Source organism: Neomonachus schauinslandi, chromosome 5 (assembly GCF_002201575.2).
Source record: "Neomonachus schauinslandi chromosome 5, ASM220157v2, whole genome shotgun sequence".
In the NCBI taxonomy this organism is placed as follows: domain Eukaryota; kingdom Metazoa; phylum Chordata; class Mammalia; order Carnivora; family Phocidae; genus Neomonachus; species Neomonachus schauinslandi.
Genome location: NC_058407.1, coordinates 170,934,573 through 170,953,191, shown reverse-complemented (window position 1 = coordinate 170,953,191; position 18,619 = coordinate 170,934,573). Strand labels below are relative to the sequence as shown.

Genomic DNA, 18,619 nt, shown 5'->3' with positions numbered 1-18,619 from the left:
GGGGGCCTTAAATCTATTGGGATCCCATAGCAATACAAACTCAGAGTCACTGAAATGTTAAAGACTACAAATCTTTTAGTTGGGTTCAGGCACATGGTCTAGGGATATGTTAGTGTAGGTGTGAAATAGTTTGGCTGAATCCTATAATTAAGCACAATGCCTTATTTTAACACGCACACAACATGCACACACACATACACACACACTAGGATAGGATAACTTTCTCTGAGACACCAGTAAATTTTCCTGAAGTTCTCAACCCTTGCCTTTCCTCCAAAGAGGTTGGCCTGTTCTTTCTCAAGAATTCTTGCTTTCATTTAATTCCAAATGGATATTGTAGAAAATAAAGGAAGAATTTAAACTTTGTTTCTGAAAGAACTTATATAATTCAGCTCTGAATTCAGTGGAGAAAAGGAGAAGAAAAGGACAATTATCATCTATTGTGCACCTGCTATATGCCAAACATGTTCACATACATTTTCTCACTAAGCCTGACAATAATACTTTGTAGTAAATTTAGCTTTGGTGTTAGAGATAAGAAAAATGAGGCTCAGAGAGGTTAAGCTATCCTCTCAAGGTCAAATGGCAAGTTATAAAACTAGGATTGAAACAAGAGCTGAAACAAGACTCCAAAGCTCAAGCATTTTCTACTCTACATGCGGTTAGTTCAGTCTAGTGAAAAATTCGCTCTCAAAAAGGTCTTAGCATTTTAGGTATAAAAGAGTATTTGGTACAATTCACTAGAGCCTACAAATTCTGTTGTATCTGCACTGAATCCTACAAAAAAGAGAAAAAAAGAAAAACAAACAAACAAAAACACCCCAAAAACATCACACACTCTTAGCTCCTCTCCCAATTGAAATTCAGCAGTGAGGACAGTTACTGAGTCATGTTCACAGAAAGCTGTCCTTGGATTCTGTTATTGAGCTCACACCCCCATTCTTGACTTCCCAAGTGGCACTGAGAAAGAGAGGAGGAAATGTAAGAAAGTATAAGATGGGATCCTCTGACACCATGGTGGAAATTAGCACATTTCCCAGAAGACCAAGATAAAAATGCATGTGAGAAGAACAAGGGAACCAAACAGATGGGGCAATAAAATGGAGGCGGAATGAGCTCATCAGGATTTCCAGCACACGGCTGAAGTCCATACTGGGCTCTCAGCTGACCTGGGAGCCAGGAGACATAGTGAATGAGTGGGTGGTTACTATGCTGCAGCATCAGTTACGCTAAGAGATTAGGTGGAGCTGATTCACTGCAGCAGATCTGCACGACTTTTCAAGTGGAGGAAAATCTGTGGGCCCTGGTCTCTGCCACTCACATAACCATCCTTATGGATAGCATGAGTCAGATATGTAGGATCCTTCAGGTAGACAATGTGGTTGTGCTGTGAGTAAACCAAGGACAAGCTTTCATGTCGTCGAGACCAGGTTTCAACCACAGCTACAGCATATCTTTGTGTGAAGGTTTACCTGCTGTATACACAAATACCCCACCTTCCCAAACTCATCATTGGCTACAGGTAGTTCATAACACAAACAGAAAGGTCAAGGCTCTGGAATGTTCATCACACTGAACAGTGATTCTTTTTCAAACTATCAGCTCTTGAGCATAGCCAGAAGGGTCTCTGGAGAATCTAGTCTAACCCCCTTATGTTACACACAGGAAACTGAGGTCCAGGAAAGAGAAATGACTCGCCCCAAACCACTTAGCTAGTGACAGAGTTGGCATTAGGACTCGGTCCCTCTCTTTCTAAGCCAGCAGACTTTCCCTCTGCACCAGGAAAACAAAATCAAACCCTAAATAGCCTATAATACCCTTGTGAGCTAAGCCCTCTAATTACACTGCCTCCAAAGGAAATAACATCTTAAATGCCTCCGTCTCTCCATCTTTGGCAATTTCACCGACCATTTCTCATATTGCAATCTCTTTTGAGAAATTTAAGAGTAATTATTTTGGGATATATGCTTTGTTATTTTTATGTCTCCTTATACACTGCTTTCTTTGTTCAGGAGAAAATTAGAATTCTGGAAATACACTTGATTTTATTTAATTATTAAAGGAACAAGCATCTATTTCAAGTAGTTGCAAATATAAATGTATCAGCCTGTGTCTAGAATGGATATATGGAACAATATAGGCTATGTTACTCTATTTTCACATTCAATTAAGATCCACCTAGGTCTCAGTAAAAAAAACAAAAACAAAAACAAAACAAAACAAAAACCATCAGACCTATGAGTGAAAGTTGAAAAGTGAAATCCTTATCTGGGTAATTCTGGACATGTTTGGATTTGGTGCCTTACGGAATCATCTAAAATGATATTTTATAACATGCTTTGCAACCTTACTGCCTTCATCATTGCAATTTGTGTATATAGGAGCTCACTGGAACTTTTGGAGTTTTCAAGGAGCTGAAGTAAGGATGTAGGAGGAATGAGCCTGTTCAAGGTCATATTTACTTTGTGAAGCGGACACACCTCCTGGTGATGCGGACCAACAGTAGCATTATCCCATTACCCACTTCCCTCCATCCCCACCCGGTATCTTTCCTACCAACGAATATTCTTACCTGAACCACTTCCACTCTGCTTTAGGTGTTGTATAGACCAGATTTTCTGTCTCTGATGTTTTCTCCATGAAGAGATTTTCACGAATAGAACTTTTCTTGTAATTTAGTTATATTGTCCTTGAAAACCCCACAAGTATTTACATACAGAAGCTATTGTTTTAAGTGCAAAGCAGGTCAAAATTTGGTTTCTGGCGATTAATCACTGCAGTCTATTTTATATTATCATAATAATTTCATTTATTTTGATACAATTTGTTTTCAGAGTCAACCTCAGCTTCTGTGCACAAGCGACAAATCCATTTGTTTCTCGTATAATGGATAATGTGATTAATGACCTTGCCACAGGATTTCTTAAAAACACAGAGAAAAAATAAAGTTTCCATTTATTATGTGCAGTAACCAGCTCGGTCTGTAGCTGTGCATCAAAATCTCTCTGAACTTGTTGGCAAGCCACAGCCAAGATTCTGAAACAAATTTGCTCCCGCCTTTTGGGGTTTCTGTCCATATCTGGGCTCTCCAAGAATGTGAGGACAGTGGCCTCACACTGGGAAACTGGACCTGTGGGCAGCGGCTTACGAGTGTGGGGCCCGGCTTTACTACGCGGTACCATCGCGATGGCTGCATTCCGATGGACCCACGGAGCCCAGGTCTTGCTGAGTAAGGCCACCACCTGCTGGGCTGTCGCCGGCCCCAGCACGGGAGAGCTCTGCGGGTGGCCTCGTGACGCCGGCCCCCGCGCCGTGGCCCCGGCGGAGGCGATGTGCGGGCGCCCCCTCCGCGCAGTCGGCGTCTGGCGCGCGTTTCCGGTCCCCGAGGACCTGAGAAGTCTTCCCACGGCGGCGGGTGGCGGTGGGGGCCGGGGAGGTGCACGTGCACGCGGCGGGCGGCCCGGGGGCGGCCGTCGTGCGTCTCCTTCCCGCTTTCAGGGGGAGGCGGACGCGGCCCGGACGAGGAGGCCCGCGCTGTCCGCGGGGGGGCTCTCGACGGTAGCCCTGGGTTCGAGTTCCTCCTGGGGCTTCTCCTCACTTTCCTCACTTGGGAAGTGGGGGTCCCTCCCCACGGGGTCGGCGGTGGCCACGGAGCGAGGCGTCGCGCCGACCCGGAAGCTCAGAAGCCGCCCCGGGAAAGCCGCCGGCTTCTCTTCAGCCCGCGACGCCCGCGTCTTCGGGTGGGTCGGGGGGCGCCTGGACACGCCAGCCAACGCTCGCGAAGGCAACCGGGCGGCCTTTTTTTTCTTTCTTTCTTCTTTTTCTTTTCCTTTTTTTTTTTTAATTTTTTACCTCAGTCCTCCTTTTCTGGGGGCCCCACAACCCCGCGCTAGCGCCCCCGACTCGGGCCCACACGCGCGCCCGCCCGCCGGGAGAAGGCGCCCCCGCCCCGCCCCCTCGCTGACGCGTGCCCAGCCGGGCCAATCAGAGCTCGCGGCGCTGCGCCCCACGCGCCGGCCCCCCCACCCCCAGCTTAAGAAAGGGCGCGCGGGCCGGGTCGGACCAGAGCGCTGCGCCGGGCGGAGACAGCGAGCTACGTGAGGCAGGCGGTTCCGTTAGCTCCCGCGTTCAGGCTGCCCTCGAGCGGGCGCCCGGCTGCAGCCCGCAGCGGAGGCGCGTCCGCCGCGCGCCCCGACGGCGCCCGCCCGCCTGCCTGCCCGCTGATGCTGGAGTGAGCGCTGCGGTGGCGGGATGCTGGCGCTGCTGGCCGCCGGCGTGGCGCTCGCCGTGGCCGCCGGCGCCCAAGACGGCCCGGCGCCCGGCAGCCGTTTCGTGTGCACGGCGCTGCCCCCGGAAGCGGCGCGCGCCGGCTGCCCGTTGCCCGCGATGCCCATGCAGGGCGGCGCGCTGAGCCCCGAGGAGGAGCTGCGGGCCGCGGTGCTGCAGCTGCGCGAGACCGTCGTGCAGCAGAAGGAGACGCTGGGCGCGCAGCGCGAGGCCATCCGTGAGCTCACGGGCAAGCTGGCGCGCTGCGAGGGGTTGGCGGGCGCCAAGGCGCAGGGCCCGGCAGCTACAGGCAAGGACACTATGGGCGATCTGCCTCGGGACCCCGGCCACGTCGTGGAGCAGCTCAGCCGCTCGCTGCAGACCCTCAAGGACCGCCTGGAGAGCCTCGAGGTAGCCGAGCGCGGCGGGTTCTGGGGGGCGCGGGGTGGTGGTGGGGCGCGTGGTCCTGCCCGCCAGGCTGTGCGGGACACAGCGAGCTGGGCTTGGGGTCGGGGGGGTTGCTTCTCGGTCGGGCTCGCGAACTTACTTGCGGGGCTTTCATCCCGCCCCCCACCCCGCTTCTTGCTGGAAGGAGAGGGTTAACTCCCCCCGCGCGCCGGGACTGTCCGCCGAGTGGCCAGTCACTAACGGAGGTCCGGGTGAGCGGACCGGGACGGCCTTTTCTTTCTTGTAAATGTCCGAGTCTCCCGGGGCCGGACGCGCTCCCAGAGGCTGTGCCGGGTGACGTGCGGCTGCCGCGTGCGGTCAGCTGCCCCGGCTGTCCCGTGTTTCCTTTTATAAATCAGGTCGGGCTGGACCAGAGCGGGCGGCGACCCCAGGGTCTCGGCGGGGAGGCGAGCGCGGGCGGGTCCCGGGCCACACACCGGTTGGCGCCTCGGAGGGAACCTGGTTTTAACTTCAAAGACGCTCTGTCCGCGAATTGCGCCGGTTCTAAGGTGCCCTTCCAGGCTGCTCTGGGGGAAGGGACCTTATTCCGTTTCTCTCTCGGAGTGTGTATGCAGTTTGGAACTTGGCAAGAGAAATCCTCATTTAACTTCCATCTTTACTTTCGAACCCTGTTTAAGAAGTGTGGACGTTTCTGTTAAAGACGTTTACCAAAATGCTTATTAACAAAACTAGGTTTCAATTACAGGTGGTAATTATTGAAAAATTATTTGAGGATTTCCTGTGGCATGATAGCTAAATACAGTATTTCTAGCATCTGTATATCCCTTGATTCATTATGATTAATAGCAGCTAACATTTCTAGTTTACTAAATATACACCAGGGGTATTATCTCATTTTAACCCTTGCAACAGTCCTTTGAGGCAGATCCTCTTAACTGCATTTTACAATTTGGAATGCTTAGAAAGGGGGTAAATAGCTTGCCAAGGATTCATGGCTAGCCAGTGGCAGACTTCCTCCAGAGCCAGCATGATGGTAGAGGAGTAAGAGACATAGGAAGTGAGGATTTAGAAACAGCATTCAAAGCAAAGATTCCTGGAATTCAGAACTGTCATGTTTTAGGTCTCTCATTTTCCAGTAACATCTCTGCAAGCATAGTTATTCACCTTTGTGCCATATCGGGACTTGGGGGCTGTTTTCACTTACAGATGAAAGCTCATTTGCTTTGAGTACCATTTGGTTAACTTTTTTTTTTTTTTTTTTTAAACTTCACTGTGTTGTGGCCTTTACCCAAGGATGGTAGATAGTGATTAAAATTTTGACTTTTTAGCAAGAGGAGGAAAATAGCTTTCTGAGAGAGGAAAATGAAATTTGTAAGTTTCAAATATTGCAGCAAGGTAATTCTTGTTTGACTTTGAAATCCTTTCCATACAAAAAAGAAAAAAGCATCCGGGAAGTGCTCCCCTTCGTGCCATTGGCACGATTTAATACGCCCATTTTGGAAGCTTCTCCCTGTGTGGTTGGGCTTTTAGAGCTACATTTCACAATTTCTTTTTAAATGGCCTTAATACTTCTCCCTCATGTGTCCCTCTCCCCATCTAAAAGCACCAGCTCCGAGTGAACGTGTCCAACGCAGTGCTGCCCAGCGACTTTCGAGAGGTGCTCCAGCGGCGACTGGGGGAGCTGGAGAGGCAGCTACTGAGCAAAGTGGCAGAGCTGGAGGATGAGAAGTCCCTGCTCCACAATGAGACCTCGGCTCACCGGCAGAAGACCGAGACTGCCCTGAACGCTCTGCTGCAGAGGGTGACTGAGCTGGAGCGAGGTGAGTTCTTGGCTAGCTTCTCTGTCACCCTCTGGCTGACATCCCTCTCAGCCCCCCCACCCACCCCATTGTCTTAGTGTTTGGCTGCAGTGTAAGGGAAGCTGGGCTCAGAGCAGGCAGAGCGGGGCTGGCCCACAGCCACCCACTTACATACAGGCAATCACTAGGGCCCTTGAGGGAGTGGTGACCTCTGCTTGCTGACTCTCAGCACCGGCCTCTGCTCCTGTTTACTGGGATCGGCTCTGAGGCTGCTCTTGGGTCATCTCCGAACCTACCTGTCCTATGTGCAGAAAACCACAGCACTCTACCAATCCCCAGCTCTCCGCTTTCCCTTCTCTGTTTCTCAAATGAAGTGTTGCTCTTTCAACTTGAGGCATCTCTCATGGTGCACAGGGGTTTAGGGTTTCTGCCTGACAGTTGCCCAACTTAACGGCCTTGTTGATACATTTTCCGACCTAGTGGAGACAGAAGGGGCCGATTGCTGCTGGGAGCAGCCTGGTTTCCATCCCTTGCAGATACCCGCCGGGGTGTCTGCAGTGCCTGACCCTGCATGGAGATAGCTCGTGGCTGTTTGAGCAAATGATAAGCGTGATTGAGGATGGTTGTCTCAGGAATTAGCCCCAACCCCAGCCCCCTGGCGTTATCCATGGGAAAGCCAGTGCCCTCAGGACCAGCTTGGACAAACCACCTAACCCCGTCCTTCTGCCATGTGGGCATTTCAGCCACTTCTTAACTCATCCTTCGGTGGATTCTGAGTATCTTTCTCTTCTCGGCTCACACTGTGGTGGGTAAGTTTCTCCCATGGGGCACAGGAAGGCAAGGGATCTAGGGCCCTAAGTGATTGAGGCCCAAACTGCCAGGGGGCCTGAGAGTGAAGTTTAGGTTTGCTGATAGTGGAGATGAGATTGTAATCTTCTGAAATGCACCAGCCTGACAAAGACAGTTTCTCCTTACTCCATTTCATGAACTGATAGGAGTACATCCAGTTATGCCTTTAGTGACACCTGTGGGGGCGGGCCAGATGATCAAGGGGATGGTGTCTCTGTTCCATTTTACAGCACCTCCCCAGAAGTCACAGGTCTCCTTCATCACTCTTTGTTTTCTTCCTTATCCTTCTCCGTAAGGGGTGGGTGACTTACCCGTTAGACTTGGATTCTGGAGTTTCTGAAAGAATGTCCTCTGCCTCACCTCTGCTGGGTGACCTCAGGAAGCTCCTTAGGTCTCAAGAGCCTTCCCTGAAGGCAGAGCAGCTGCAGCCTTTCTTGAGGATAGGAGGACAGAAAGGCAGCATTAGGTCCAAGGTGAAGGTGGCTTGCCTTCCCTTTCCCCAGCCTCACCCACAGTGGAACCTGGGGACACCACAGTCACTTAGTATCTCGAAGGGGGTAGCTGTAGCACGAAAAGAGAGCTCCACCAGAGACCTTGGTGGCTGAATCTTGCTTGGCTCGGTGGCTGAATTGCTACAAGGATGTAGGTTAATAGAAGCCTGTTAGGTTAGTGTGTGCTGAGCCCATCACCCCTGTGAGATAGGACTTTTCTTATACCCATTACACAGATGAGAAAAATGCCCTGAAGCTTTCGGCCAGAGGTGTGTCATTTGGGGAGAGGGGACTGAGGTGGGATCTGGGCCACCAGCTGGTAAGCAGCAACAACATGGCTTTGACCGCCCAGGAGCTGCCACTTTGTGACTGTCCCTCGCATCCCCAGCCTGATTCCAGCACCCACGCTCTTGATACCTAGGTTTTACAGGAAGCCCTCAGAGCTCATCTGGCACAGAAAGGTGGTGTCCATGTCCTAGTTAGTGCTGCGTTCCGCAGGGCAGGGGCCCCCGACTGGCCTTCTTGTAGAGCCCCCAGGACCTGGTACTGACCCATCAGGAGAACTCTAGAATCCTTCTCTGTGCTCCACCCAGCTCTGGTATGAGTCTTGGAGGAAAATGATCGTTTGCCAACCAGTTTGTCTTCCGGCTAATTCTGAGTTTCTATTTGTCCTATTTGTGATGAGAATAAAGGGATATATAAACTCCCAGCCCCCAAGTAGACCATGATTGGAAAATATACTCTGTTCCTCAAAGCATCCTGTTGAGCCTGGAGGAAATGGACCTCAAGCATACGCAAAGTAGGGGGCTTTGGGGACTCTGGCCCTCAGTCCATCATCTCCTGCCCGTTATGGGCCTGTTTTGGGCCAAACACCAGGCTGTGACTTCCACATTCTGTGTCTTCTGTAACCCTTGCAACAACTGTGTGAGGTAGGCATTAGTTATAGATGAGGGACTGACTGAGTCAGAGAGCTAAGTGCATTCACGGGTCCAGCAGGTTGCAGAGCTGGGGTTGAACTTGGTGGTGACCCCAGAGGACAAGAGCCTGGAGCAGTGTGTGGGCTCCAGCCCCACTGAGCAGGAGGCTCCCCAGAGCCCGGGGTGAGCATCCAACGCTGCATGCACATGCTCGTGCTGCCTGATCCCACGGATGCTTGTTTTCTCTGTCGTGGGATCTGCTCGTCTGCAGGGGCCTCTAGGTTCTGGGCCAGCCGGCCAGGCACAGCCCACCTTGGAGGTGAAATAAACATTGCCACTGAGAAGACAGAGCCCATCTCTCCTTGGCCCCAGCTGCCCCCCATTTTCACTTGTCTGCCACCTGCAGCCTCTGATTTATTGGTCAGGCCTTTTAATGCCTTAATTGGTTTCAATGAAGTTTCCTCTAAACCTCCAAGCTGTTTGATATAAATAGAGGGCACCAGCTTTTGGGGTGTGGGCCCCTCCTCTGCCCTTTGGCTCTCCCAGGTCTAATTAAACCTATCTGTTGTCACCTAGCTAATGATATTACCGACACCGAGCCTTATTAAATCAGCAGGCCTGCCCACCTGCAAGGATAGAAGCCATTTCTCTTTATTAGCTAATCATGCCTTGTGAAGAACACGGCCATTTGCAGATTAAGGACTAGTGGCTGCACATAGTTGAGCGAGGGACTTCCGCTCCCTGCTCTGTCCTTCATTAGCTGTGTGACCTGGGGTAAGTCCCCTCGCTCCTCCAAGACTCAGTGCCTCAACTGCACAACCTGCAGAATCGGGAGGTGGGGCTTCCTAACCTCAGTTTTGCTTCAGCCTAACGCAGGCTCAGTCCCAGCCTGTACCCGGCCTGGCCCCCCTCGGCTTCCCGGGGTGACCAAGTCTTCCCAACCCTCGCCGGGTACTCAGCGGCTCCGCAGACCAGGAGCTCGGGATGGACTGGGCAAGACTGCACAAGCCGCAGATTCAAGTAAATAGTACCTGTGAAGCCCAGAGGCTAGTCTTTCTCTGCTGCCTGTTCCAGACAGGTTGAAAGGGTGATGCTGGGCCCTGTTGCTTTTCTTTGCAGGTCTTCCATGTGTGGGGGTGAACCATGGCCCCAAAGAGCTTCTCTCACGTGTTATTTTCTATGAAAGCAAAGGAGTTTGGGAGATTGCCGGGGAGAAAGGCTCATCTGTTCTGACTTCTGTTCTGTAGAAGGGGCTGATTCATGCACTCGAGACCCAGGCAGTTTGGCTCCATTGGTTCTGGGTCCAGAGAGCCTGCCTGTTTTTCACGGTGACCAAGTCCATCTGGCCCTTCGTGGATACCTAATAAATACTTGTTGAATGAGCGAAGGGTGTTTAGGCTCCTTCACCAGAAGCATCTAGTCCCCAAATAAGAGGGAAGTTTCTGCCATGACAGCTCACAGAATCGGGTGGGACCCTGCAAACTTCAGAATCTGTGATAAGTTGAGACGGGGACTTGCTTTTTGTGTGTTTATTTTTATTGTTAATTTTGAGCTTAAATCAAAACTATTAGAAATTATTTAGACCCATTTAAGAGTACCAGTGGCTTTCAAAGATTTTGGAAGCACCATTTACATGAGGACAGTCGGGGTTCTCATCAGTCCCAGGCGGGCCCCAAGGGCTCAAGGCTCTGGCCAGGGCGTTAACCTCAGCAGGGAGGGACACCTCTGTATTTCTCTGCCTCTGACTGGCACCAAACCACAGGAAATGGTCGACAGATGCAATCTTCTCTCTAGGAGGAAAGGGTGAATCATGAGCAAAGTGGTTCATGTGAGGGATTTAGTCCAAAAAGCCACTTCTGAGTTAAGTTGTCGTGTCCAGTCACTAATGTGGACTCCTTTGCTTGGGTGCAGGGATTCTGTAGGGTGAGAAGTGAGGGGCTTACTGGCTTGACGAGTGTCTATCGAGTGCCCAGGTCCCTGTTAGGACTTCCTGCCTCTAAGCCCAAGGCCAGCAGGGCCCTGACCCCGCCCTTGCTGAAGGAGCTGAAGAGGTCAGGATTTCAAGAAAAGAGCTGAAGAAGGGTTTTCTGGCTTAATTTAACGGGAAAATTAAATCCAGCTTGTCCCTACCCGCTTCCTCAAGCTTTCAAGAGCAAGGCCGCTCTTGTTTACTCCTGGGCTGGTAGCACTTTGCACCACGGCCTCCTGGTAGCGGGTGCTCTGTTGCTTGAAGGACCAACATGGGGGAAGTTGGGGTCCGGGTGAGCCGTGGCTGTGGGCTATGCTGGCGGGGAGTAGGCTCACGCAGCGCCACCTCTCTTCTCCACCCCCCAGGCAACAGCGCGTTCAAGTCTCCCGATGCGTTCAAAGTGTCCCTCCCGCTCCGCACAAACTACCTGTATGGCAAGATCAAGAAGACACTGCCTGAACTCTACGCCTTCACCATCTGCCTGTGGCTGCGATCCAGCGCCTTGCCGGGCATCGGCACCCCGTTCTCTTACGCGGTGCCCGGGCAGGCCAACGAGATCGTGCTGATAGAGTGGGGCAACAACCCCATCGAGCTGCTCATCAACGACAAGGTGAGGCCTGCTTGGACACCACCTGCCCCCATCACGGCAGCCGCGTCTGGCAGCCAGCCTCCTTGGCGGGCTCTCCTGCAGGGCTCTCCTCCTCGCAGTGGGGACAGCTCTGCACTGACTCAGCCCCGCACTGGCCGGCTGTCTGGGTGGGGGGCAGGGGCAGGCAGCCGTGGCTGGTGGAGATCCAAGCTGTGAGTCTGGCCTAGAAGGGGCACAGGCTCCAAGCCAGACGGTGTGGAAGGAACAGAGCTGGGGTCTGTGTGGGCCAGCCTGAATGGTCACAGGCCCTTGGGCCGATGAGTGAGGGCTGTTCCCCAGGGCCATACTGATTAGGGGAGGTGGTATGTGTATTCTTTTGGGGGTGGTCTATTGAGATACAGTTTACAGTAAAACTTACAGTTTTCAGTCAACAGTCCGACCAGTTTTGACAAATGTCTGAGGTTGTGTGACTACCACAATTGAAATATGGAAATGTTTCATTTCTTCCCTCCTCCCTCCTCCCCTCCTTCCCCCACCAAATCCCCTTTGTGGTCCGCTCTTGCCCCTACGCCAGCCCATGACAACCGCTGATCTGTTCTCTGTCCCTACAGTCTTGCTTTTTCCAGAGTAAATATCCCTTTTTAATCCACTGGCTGGTTTCGACATTCAAGAGCGGATCTTCTCAAGAACTCCGCTCTGGGCATCTGCGGGACCTCCAGGCACCCCACTTAAACTTCCATTCTGAAGTCAGACTCAACATAGCCAAAGAATTGTGTCCTCACGTCCTTGCTGGAGCTGAGCGTTCGAGTGACTGTTCCAGCTCCCTGTTGCCTCTGCCCTGGCCCCTTACTCTGACGTTACTGAACCATCCTGGGGGGAGTTTGTTTAAGTGGCAAATGCTGTGGAATCTCCCGGCTGGGCTCCTTTTGGAGGTGACCATGTCCCTGAGCAGGGATTAATTGTTCTAAATAACGCCCTTGGACACAGCAGGGCCCAGAACCTTGTTTACCTCTTGGGTCAGGTGGCATGTAAACAGCCAATTCCTGGGAGGAAGCAGGGGGTTGCTAGGATACCAGCAGTAACAACAGGATGGTACCTGGTTGGGCTGGTCTGTAGTGCTCACGGGACTGCGGGCAGAACAATGTGGGTCAAAATGACCTTCCTCCGTTTCCATATGGGGGGGTCCCTGTCTGCACCCCCCAGCACACACTCCCACATAATTGTAGGCCTTTGGTCTTCTGCACAGGAGTACACACACACACACGAGTCCCCAAGTGCCATGATAGAATTTGAGCCCCTGCCTAGAGTGTAGATGCCTGGTCTGACTGTTTTCCAAAGAAGCTGGCCCAGTAGAGCCCTGACTTCCCTTCAGGCTCTCCGGCATGAGGCATTCAGGTCCAGGCGTGGCAGGGAGGGGGCTTGTCCTTCACTTCACATCTTCTCAGTCTGCACAGCATCCTGGACCCTCAGCCAAACCTGGGACCAAGGGCATCCCCTTGAAAGCCGGGCCACCCTGGGGTTAGGGGCTTGTACCCAGGCTGCCTGCCCCTTTCCTCTTGGCTGTCTGTGTCACACAGTGTCTCCCCACCCCAGGCGTTCTGAGGGGCAGAGTTGCCCATGTTACCCACAGTGCAGAGAAGGGGAGATGAGCCGGGACCCTGCATGGTGGGAGCAGCAGGACCTCCAGTCCCTCTGCAGGTCAGACTTCTGGAAACCCTGCGGGGACCCTCACCTGCACGTTGCTGTCCACAGGTTGCCCAGCTGCCCCTGTTTGTCAGTGACGGCAAGTGGCACCATATCTGCATCACTTGGACGACGCGGGATGGCATGTGGGAAGCTTTCCAGGATGGGGAGAAGCTCGGCACTGGGGAAAACCTGGCCCCCTGGCACCCTATCAAGCCAGGGGGTGTGCTGATCCTTGGGCAGGAACAGGTGAGTGCAGGGGGTGCAAGAGGGGAGCGCGCTGGCCAGCTGAGCAGCACAAGGCCACACTTGCAGGCTGCCCCTGGGGCCCCCGGGGCCCCTGGCCAGCTGTCTGCCTGCCAGACTTGGCCACTGAGGCCTGACAGCAAGCTCGCCCCACGCTGTCTTGTGGCCTGAGGGGCAGAGGGCGGTCGACCAAGTTGGTGTGATGGGTCAGATAGATTCCAGAATGGAGTCCAACACAGGTGCTCAGGAGTGTCCCTGGGGTCATGTTATCAGGAAGGGACTTCGGGTTCTCTCCAGGTGTTTGGGCTCTGCCAGGCACAGCTTTGATTCAGGATGCCAAGGGCTGACATGGCATCTTCCAGGAGCTGCTGGCTCAGTGTTTTGGGGCACTTAGGGCATGCCTGTGGGGTGCTTAGCCTCCTGAGGGAGATGGGGGTGAGAAAGTGACTTCAGAAGCTGCCCTCAAGAAACTCACCCTCTGGGAGAGGGGAAATGTAAGTTGCTTGTCTGCTCCTGGGCAGATAAGAGTTGATGTTTCAGCCTATGTCTGAGGTTTGCTGACGGCCCATTCCTCCCCTCACTTCCCTGGGAGAGGCTGGGAGTCTGGAGACCTGGATCTAGTTCTAGCTTTGGGACTTTGGGCAAATGTCTTTCCACTCTAGTCTCGAGGTGGTTTCACATGCCCTGGAGCTCCGGGATGTGCACGAATCAGGGGTCAGGGGGTGTGGCCAGAGTTGGAGGGAGTTGGGAAAATGGCCCAGTCTCCCCATCTCCCTCCCAAGTTGGCATCCCTTCCCGAAGGCCGTTCACGGTCCAGGAGAATTAGCGGGTGTGTCTGCTTTTTGAACCTGCGCCGATGTGGTTCTGCTCCCCTGCACCTTCCCAGGACACTGTTGGGGGCAGGTTCGATGCCACGCAGGCATTCGTGGGGGAGCTCAGCCAGTTCAACATATGGGACCGCGTCCTTCGTGCGCAAGAAATTATCAACATTGCCAACTGCTCCACGAACATGCCCGGCAACATCATACCCTGGGTGGACAACAACGTCGATGTGTTTGGAGGGGCTTCAAAGTGGCCCGTGGAGACCTGTGAGGAGCGTCTCCTTGACTTGTAGCTGCCTCCTGCTCTGTCTAGGAGGCCAGGGCTGGGCTGTTCCTGTCGGAAGTGCAAGGCCACCTCCTCCCCCAGCTAAACTGTGTAAAAGCCCCTGCCAGAATGGGCTGGGGCCCCCAAAGCTCATTCCCAGGGACTCTTGGAAGGCCGAGGCTCTGTAGCAGCCCTTGTCACTGGATTCTTTGTTCTTTACCAGTATTGTGTTGTTTTGAGGGGGGAAGAAGCCCTGAGCTTGCAGGTGGGCAAATCTGACTTCCTCTGGGGACGGGGGGGGAATTAAGGCCCTTGAGGCCCAGTGCAGAGCCCCTGTAATTGCTAGCACACTGCAGCCTTGCCCACCCTCTTGGATCCTCGATGTCCCTTGTGCACCTTCTGTCTGTCCCCTTGAAAGGCTGTGCGGCCATCCTGCTGGAGTATCTGTGTCCCTTGTGTATTGAGTATACCCTGCTGTCCCCTGAGCACGCAGCAAAGCAGCCCCCGCCGCTCACAGAAGGGCCTTTCTCTTGGTGTTCTTTACTATGCTCTGAGGAACTCTTCAGCTCGAGGAGGGGGGCAGGCTGCCCAGACCACACCCTGCCTTCTCCAAGATGGAGGGGGCATCCGGGCCTCCAGAGGGGGCTGGGAGCGGGACCACAGAAGGGAGTTCTGGAGGAGGGCTGTGGCAGCTGAGCCTCCCCCTCTGTCACCTCTCCCTCCAATCGATGCTTTGATGGACTCGTCGCTGGGAATGGCTTCTTTGCAAAGCCTCCTTTCTCCACCGGTGCCAAAAGTTCAGTTGCAGCTTCTCCAACCATTTGGTATGGTCAGGGGGGATTTATTTTTTCCCAACAGAGAAGAACAGCCATTAGCAGCCTTCCATTTTTGATGTCTCGCCCCACTGTGAAGAATGTGCTAGTTTTAATCCATGTTGATTACTGTAAGCGTTTGACTGTCTCAAGTATTTCCCCCAGAACTTTTTCAGGAAATGGAAGTCATTTGGCTGATATTTGCTCAGTGACTCCAGGTTGCTTAATTTATTGGACAGAGGTAGTAACTTATTTTAAGGAGAGTGATGAAGTGGGGAAATTTATAAAGCTAAATATTATATATTTTATTTTTCATACATGTTTGAAGTGCAAATCTGTGGAAATTCCATTTGTAGGACCAAGTTGACATGCCCATCCTAACACTGTATGCTAAAAGAACTCTTATGATGACGGAATTTTGATTAAAGTGCACTGGAAGATGCCTCCGTATCTGTTTGCTCCCTGTCTGGGGCTGAGGGTAGGGGGGTGGGGCTTTGCCATAGTCCATGAGTCTGGGGCCTGTGTCTGGCAGACCCAGGGGCACCGAAATGCTTGGAGGTAGGGGGGCAGTCTCCAGCCGGCCCCTGTCTTCTCAACTAGGACTCAAACTCACCTAGATGACACTCACCTCCTTGTCCCAGGCGTGACACCTGTTGGCCACCTACTCTGTGTTCTACCGTACGTCTCCTTCACTCCTCCTAACAACCCCGTGAAAGTGAATCCCGATTTGCAAGTGAATGCATAGAACAATTAGACAGTGACTTGGATCACGTGACTAGTTAAGGGCAGAGCTGGGGTCAAGCCGGCCTATGGCTCTGGAGGCCCTGCCCTGTTGCGATTTCCCTCATGATCGTGATCGCATGGCTGACTGGGAGCCGTGGTTCACTGCCACTGCCCAGCATCCCCAGTGTCATACCGCATATCACTCACCCAGGAAAAATCAAACTTCAAAACTCAAACTAGGTTCTACTGAATATGTGTTGCTTTCACACCACCACGAAGTCAAAAAATTGTAAGTCAAGCCACTGTAAGCCGGGGACCATCTGTACGCTAAAAACTACAGAACGTTATTATTTTTTCTTTTTCTTTTTTTATATCTAGAACATTATATAGAGAAATTAAAGAGGACCTAAATAAATGGAAATATATGTGTTCATAGATTAAGACTTAATAGTGTCAGGATTGCCATTGTGGACACATAGTGGGGAAAAATTCGGCTCAGATGTCCAGATGATAATACCACACACACTCAGAGGGTACGAAAAGGTTGATCATATAATGAGACTTTCTGGGGGAGATCAGGGTAGCACCCACACAGGTCTGAAAATGGCTTGAGAGGGCAGAGAAAGAAGACTGGCTTGGTTTTTTCTTTTTTTTTTTTTTAAAGATTTTATTTATTTGACAGAGACACAGCGAGAGAGGGAACACAAGCAGGGCGAGTGGAGAGGGAGAAGCAGGCTTCCCGCGGAGCAGGGAGCCCGATGCGGGGCTGGATCCCAGGACCCTGGGATCGTGACCTGAGCTGAAGGCAGACGCCCAATGACTGAGCCACCCAGGTGCCCCACCTCAAGCTACTTTTAAGTGAAAGCTCCCCATGGTTCCACCAAGCAGAGGTCATCATGGCTAGAGGACCTGGGACACAATTATCATACGGTTTTGTACTCGGATTTTTTTTTTTAAAGATTTTATTTATTTATTTGAGACAGAGCGCGCAGGAGAGAGAGAGCACAAGCAGGGGGAGCAGCAGAGGGAGAGGGAGAAGCAGACTCCCCTCTGATCAGGGAGCCCGACACAGAGCTGGATCCCAGGACCCCGAGATCATGACCGGAGCTGAAGGCAGGCACTTAACGACTGAGCCACCCAGGCACCCCTAAGATTTTATTTTTAAGTAATCTCTACACCTAGCGTGGGGCTTGAGCTCACAACCACAGGAGTTGTATGCACTACTGACTGAGCCAGCCAGATGCCCCTACCCTGATTTTTATTTTTTTAATTTAAATTTTTAAATTTTTAAAAATATTTTTAAAGATTTTATTTATTTATTTATTTATATGACAGAGACACAGAGAGAGCAGGGGAGTGGGAGAGGGAGAAGCAGGCTTCCTGCGGAGCAGGGAGCCCGATGTGGGGCTTGATCCCGGGACCCTGGGATCATGACCTGAGCCGAAGGCAGATGTCTAACGACTGAGCCACCCAGGCACCCCTAAAATGGTAACTTTAAATTTCTCAGTAGTTGAGGTCTTAATTTTTCTGTATATAAGTTGACATATTATTATTACGAATTTCATTGATTTATAATCATAAAATAGACCTATACATTTTCCTTCTTTTCACTTATTTGTATTATGAGAACAAGCAAATTATAACTTTAAAATAAGTGTTCAATCTTTTTATGGTAAACTTGACTCGATATTTATTTATTTATTTTTAAAGATTTTATTTATTTATCTGACAGAGAGACAGCGAGAGAGGGAACACAAGCAGGGGGAGTGGGAGAGGGAGAAGCAGGCTTCCCGCGGAGCAGGGAGCCCGATGTGGGTCTCGATCCCAGGACCCTGGGATCGTGACCTGAGCTGAAGGCAGACGCTTAACGACTGAGCCACCCAGGTGCCCCTGGCTTGGTTTTTTTATGGTGGTAAAGGGGGTAGGACCAGAGTGATGATTCCACCGTGTGGTTTGCACAACCCCCTTCCCCTCCCCCAGCCCCCGCTACCAAAGGAAAAAGAACTTAGACTCTCTTATTACTCGCCCAGATGTGGGGCATGATGGGAAGACGAGAGGTGAGGCTTAAAAGCTGTCAGCAGTCAAACATCAAAAACTGTAGACCTCTTACTACAATTCACCCCAGATGTTTGACTAATGGCTGACATGTGCCATGTTGCATTTAATTGAATTTGAACTTGTTTAAGTCATTATGAGGTCTTAGCTTAAGGTTGGTAGGGGAGGTGAGAATTCTGTTGAATGCCTGTTCAAGGGCCCAGAACTGTGTATTTCGAGAAGTACGATGAGTATCTTGATCACTGTTAATAAGATCTGGAACTCTGAAGGAGAGGAGTATCTTGAGGTCTTGCATTGTGGCTTCAGTAAGTAGAGAGATACGTGTGATCTTGATTTATATTTTGGGTGTCTGTGAGACAAGAGATTCCCAGAGTTCTTTACCCCAAAAGGGGCAACCTGGCTCAAGAGTCAAAAAATGTACAAATGGGTCAATTGTAGGCCAGGGCGCCCGTGCTAAGATGACTCTCTGAAGTTTAGCCAGTTGTGCTGACCCCTGGGTCCTGTTCTTCAGGGACATCCTGGTTAAGGGTTAAAACACAGCAGCTCCCCCATGGAGCTCTAGCGGGTGTCATGGTGGTTATGCTATCTGTAAAGCATGAGAACTCCCTTTGCTGTTTATTCAGCTGGTGGCAAGTGGCTTCGAGGAGTCCAAGAGAGGGGTGACCTTCAGCACCAAGGCATCTGGCAAGGGTCTGAGGACAGGGAAGGCCACCCCCTGCTGCAGAT

General features: G+C 51.8%; 1 protein-coding gene across 1 annotated transcript; it reads left to right on the top strand.

Moving 5' to 3' along the window:
* The first annotated feature begins 4,251 nt into the window (after positions 1-4,251).
* Positions 4,252-14,331, top strand: NPTX2 (neuronal pentraxin 2). The gene is made up of 5 exons (XM_021680109.1): positions 4,252-4,677; positions 6,278-6,494; positions 11,065-11,309; positions 13,041-13,220; positions 14,104-14,331. The coding sequence occupies exons 1-5, from the start codon at positions 4,252-4,254 to the stop codon at positions 14,329-14,331; spliced, it is 1,296 nt and encodes a 431-aa protein (XP_021535784.1).
* Positions 14,332-18,619: the final 4,288 nt, after the last annotated feature.

What these genes read in the sequence shown, in the direction of transcription:
- NPTX2 (XM_021680109.1), top strand. Translation starts at nt 4,252, where the DNA reads ATGCTGGCGCTGCTGGCCGCCGGCGTGGCGCTCGCCGTGGCCGCCGGC. An exon ending in ACCGCCTGGAGAGCCTCGAG is followed by an intron (nt 4,678 to 6,277) that starts GTAGCCGAGCGC and finishes CCCATCTAAAAG; the next exon opens with CACCAGCTCCGAGTGAACGT. An exon ending in AGCTGCTCATCAACGACAAG is followed by an intron (nt 11,310 to 13,040) that starts GTGAGGCCTGCT and finishes TGCTGTCCACAG; the next exon opens with GTTGCCCAGCTGCCCCTGTT.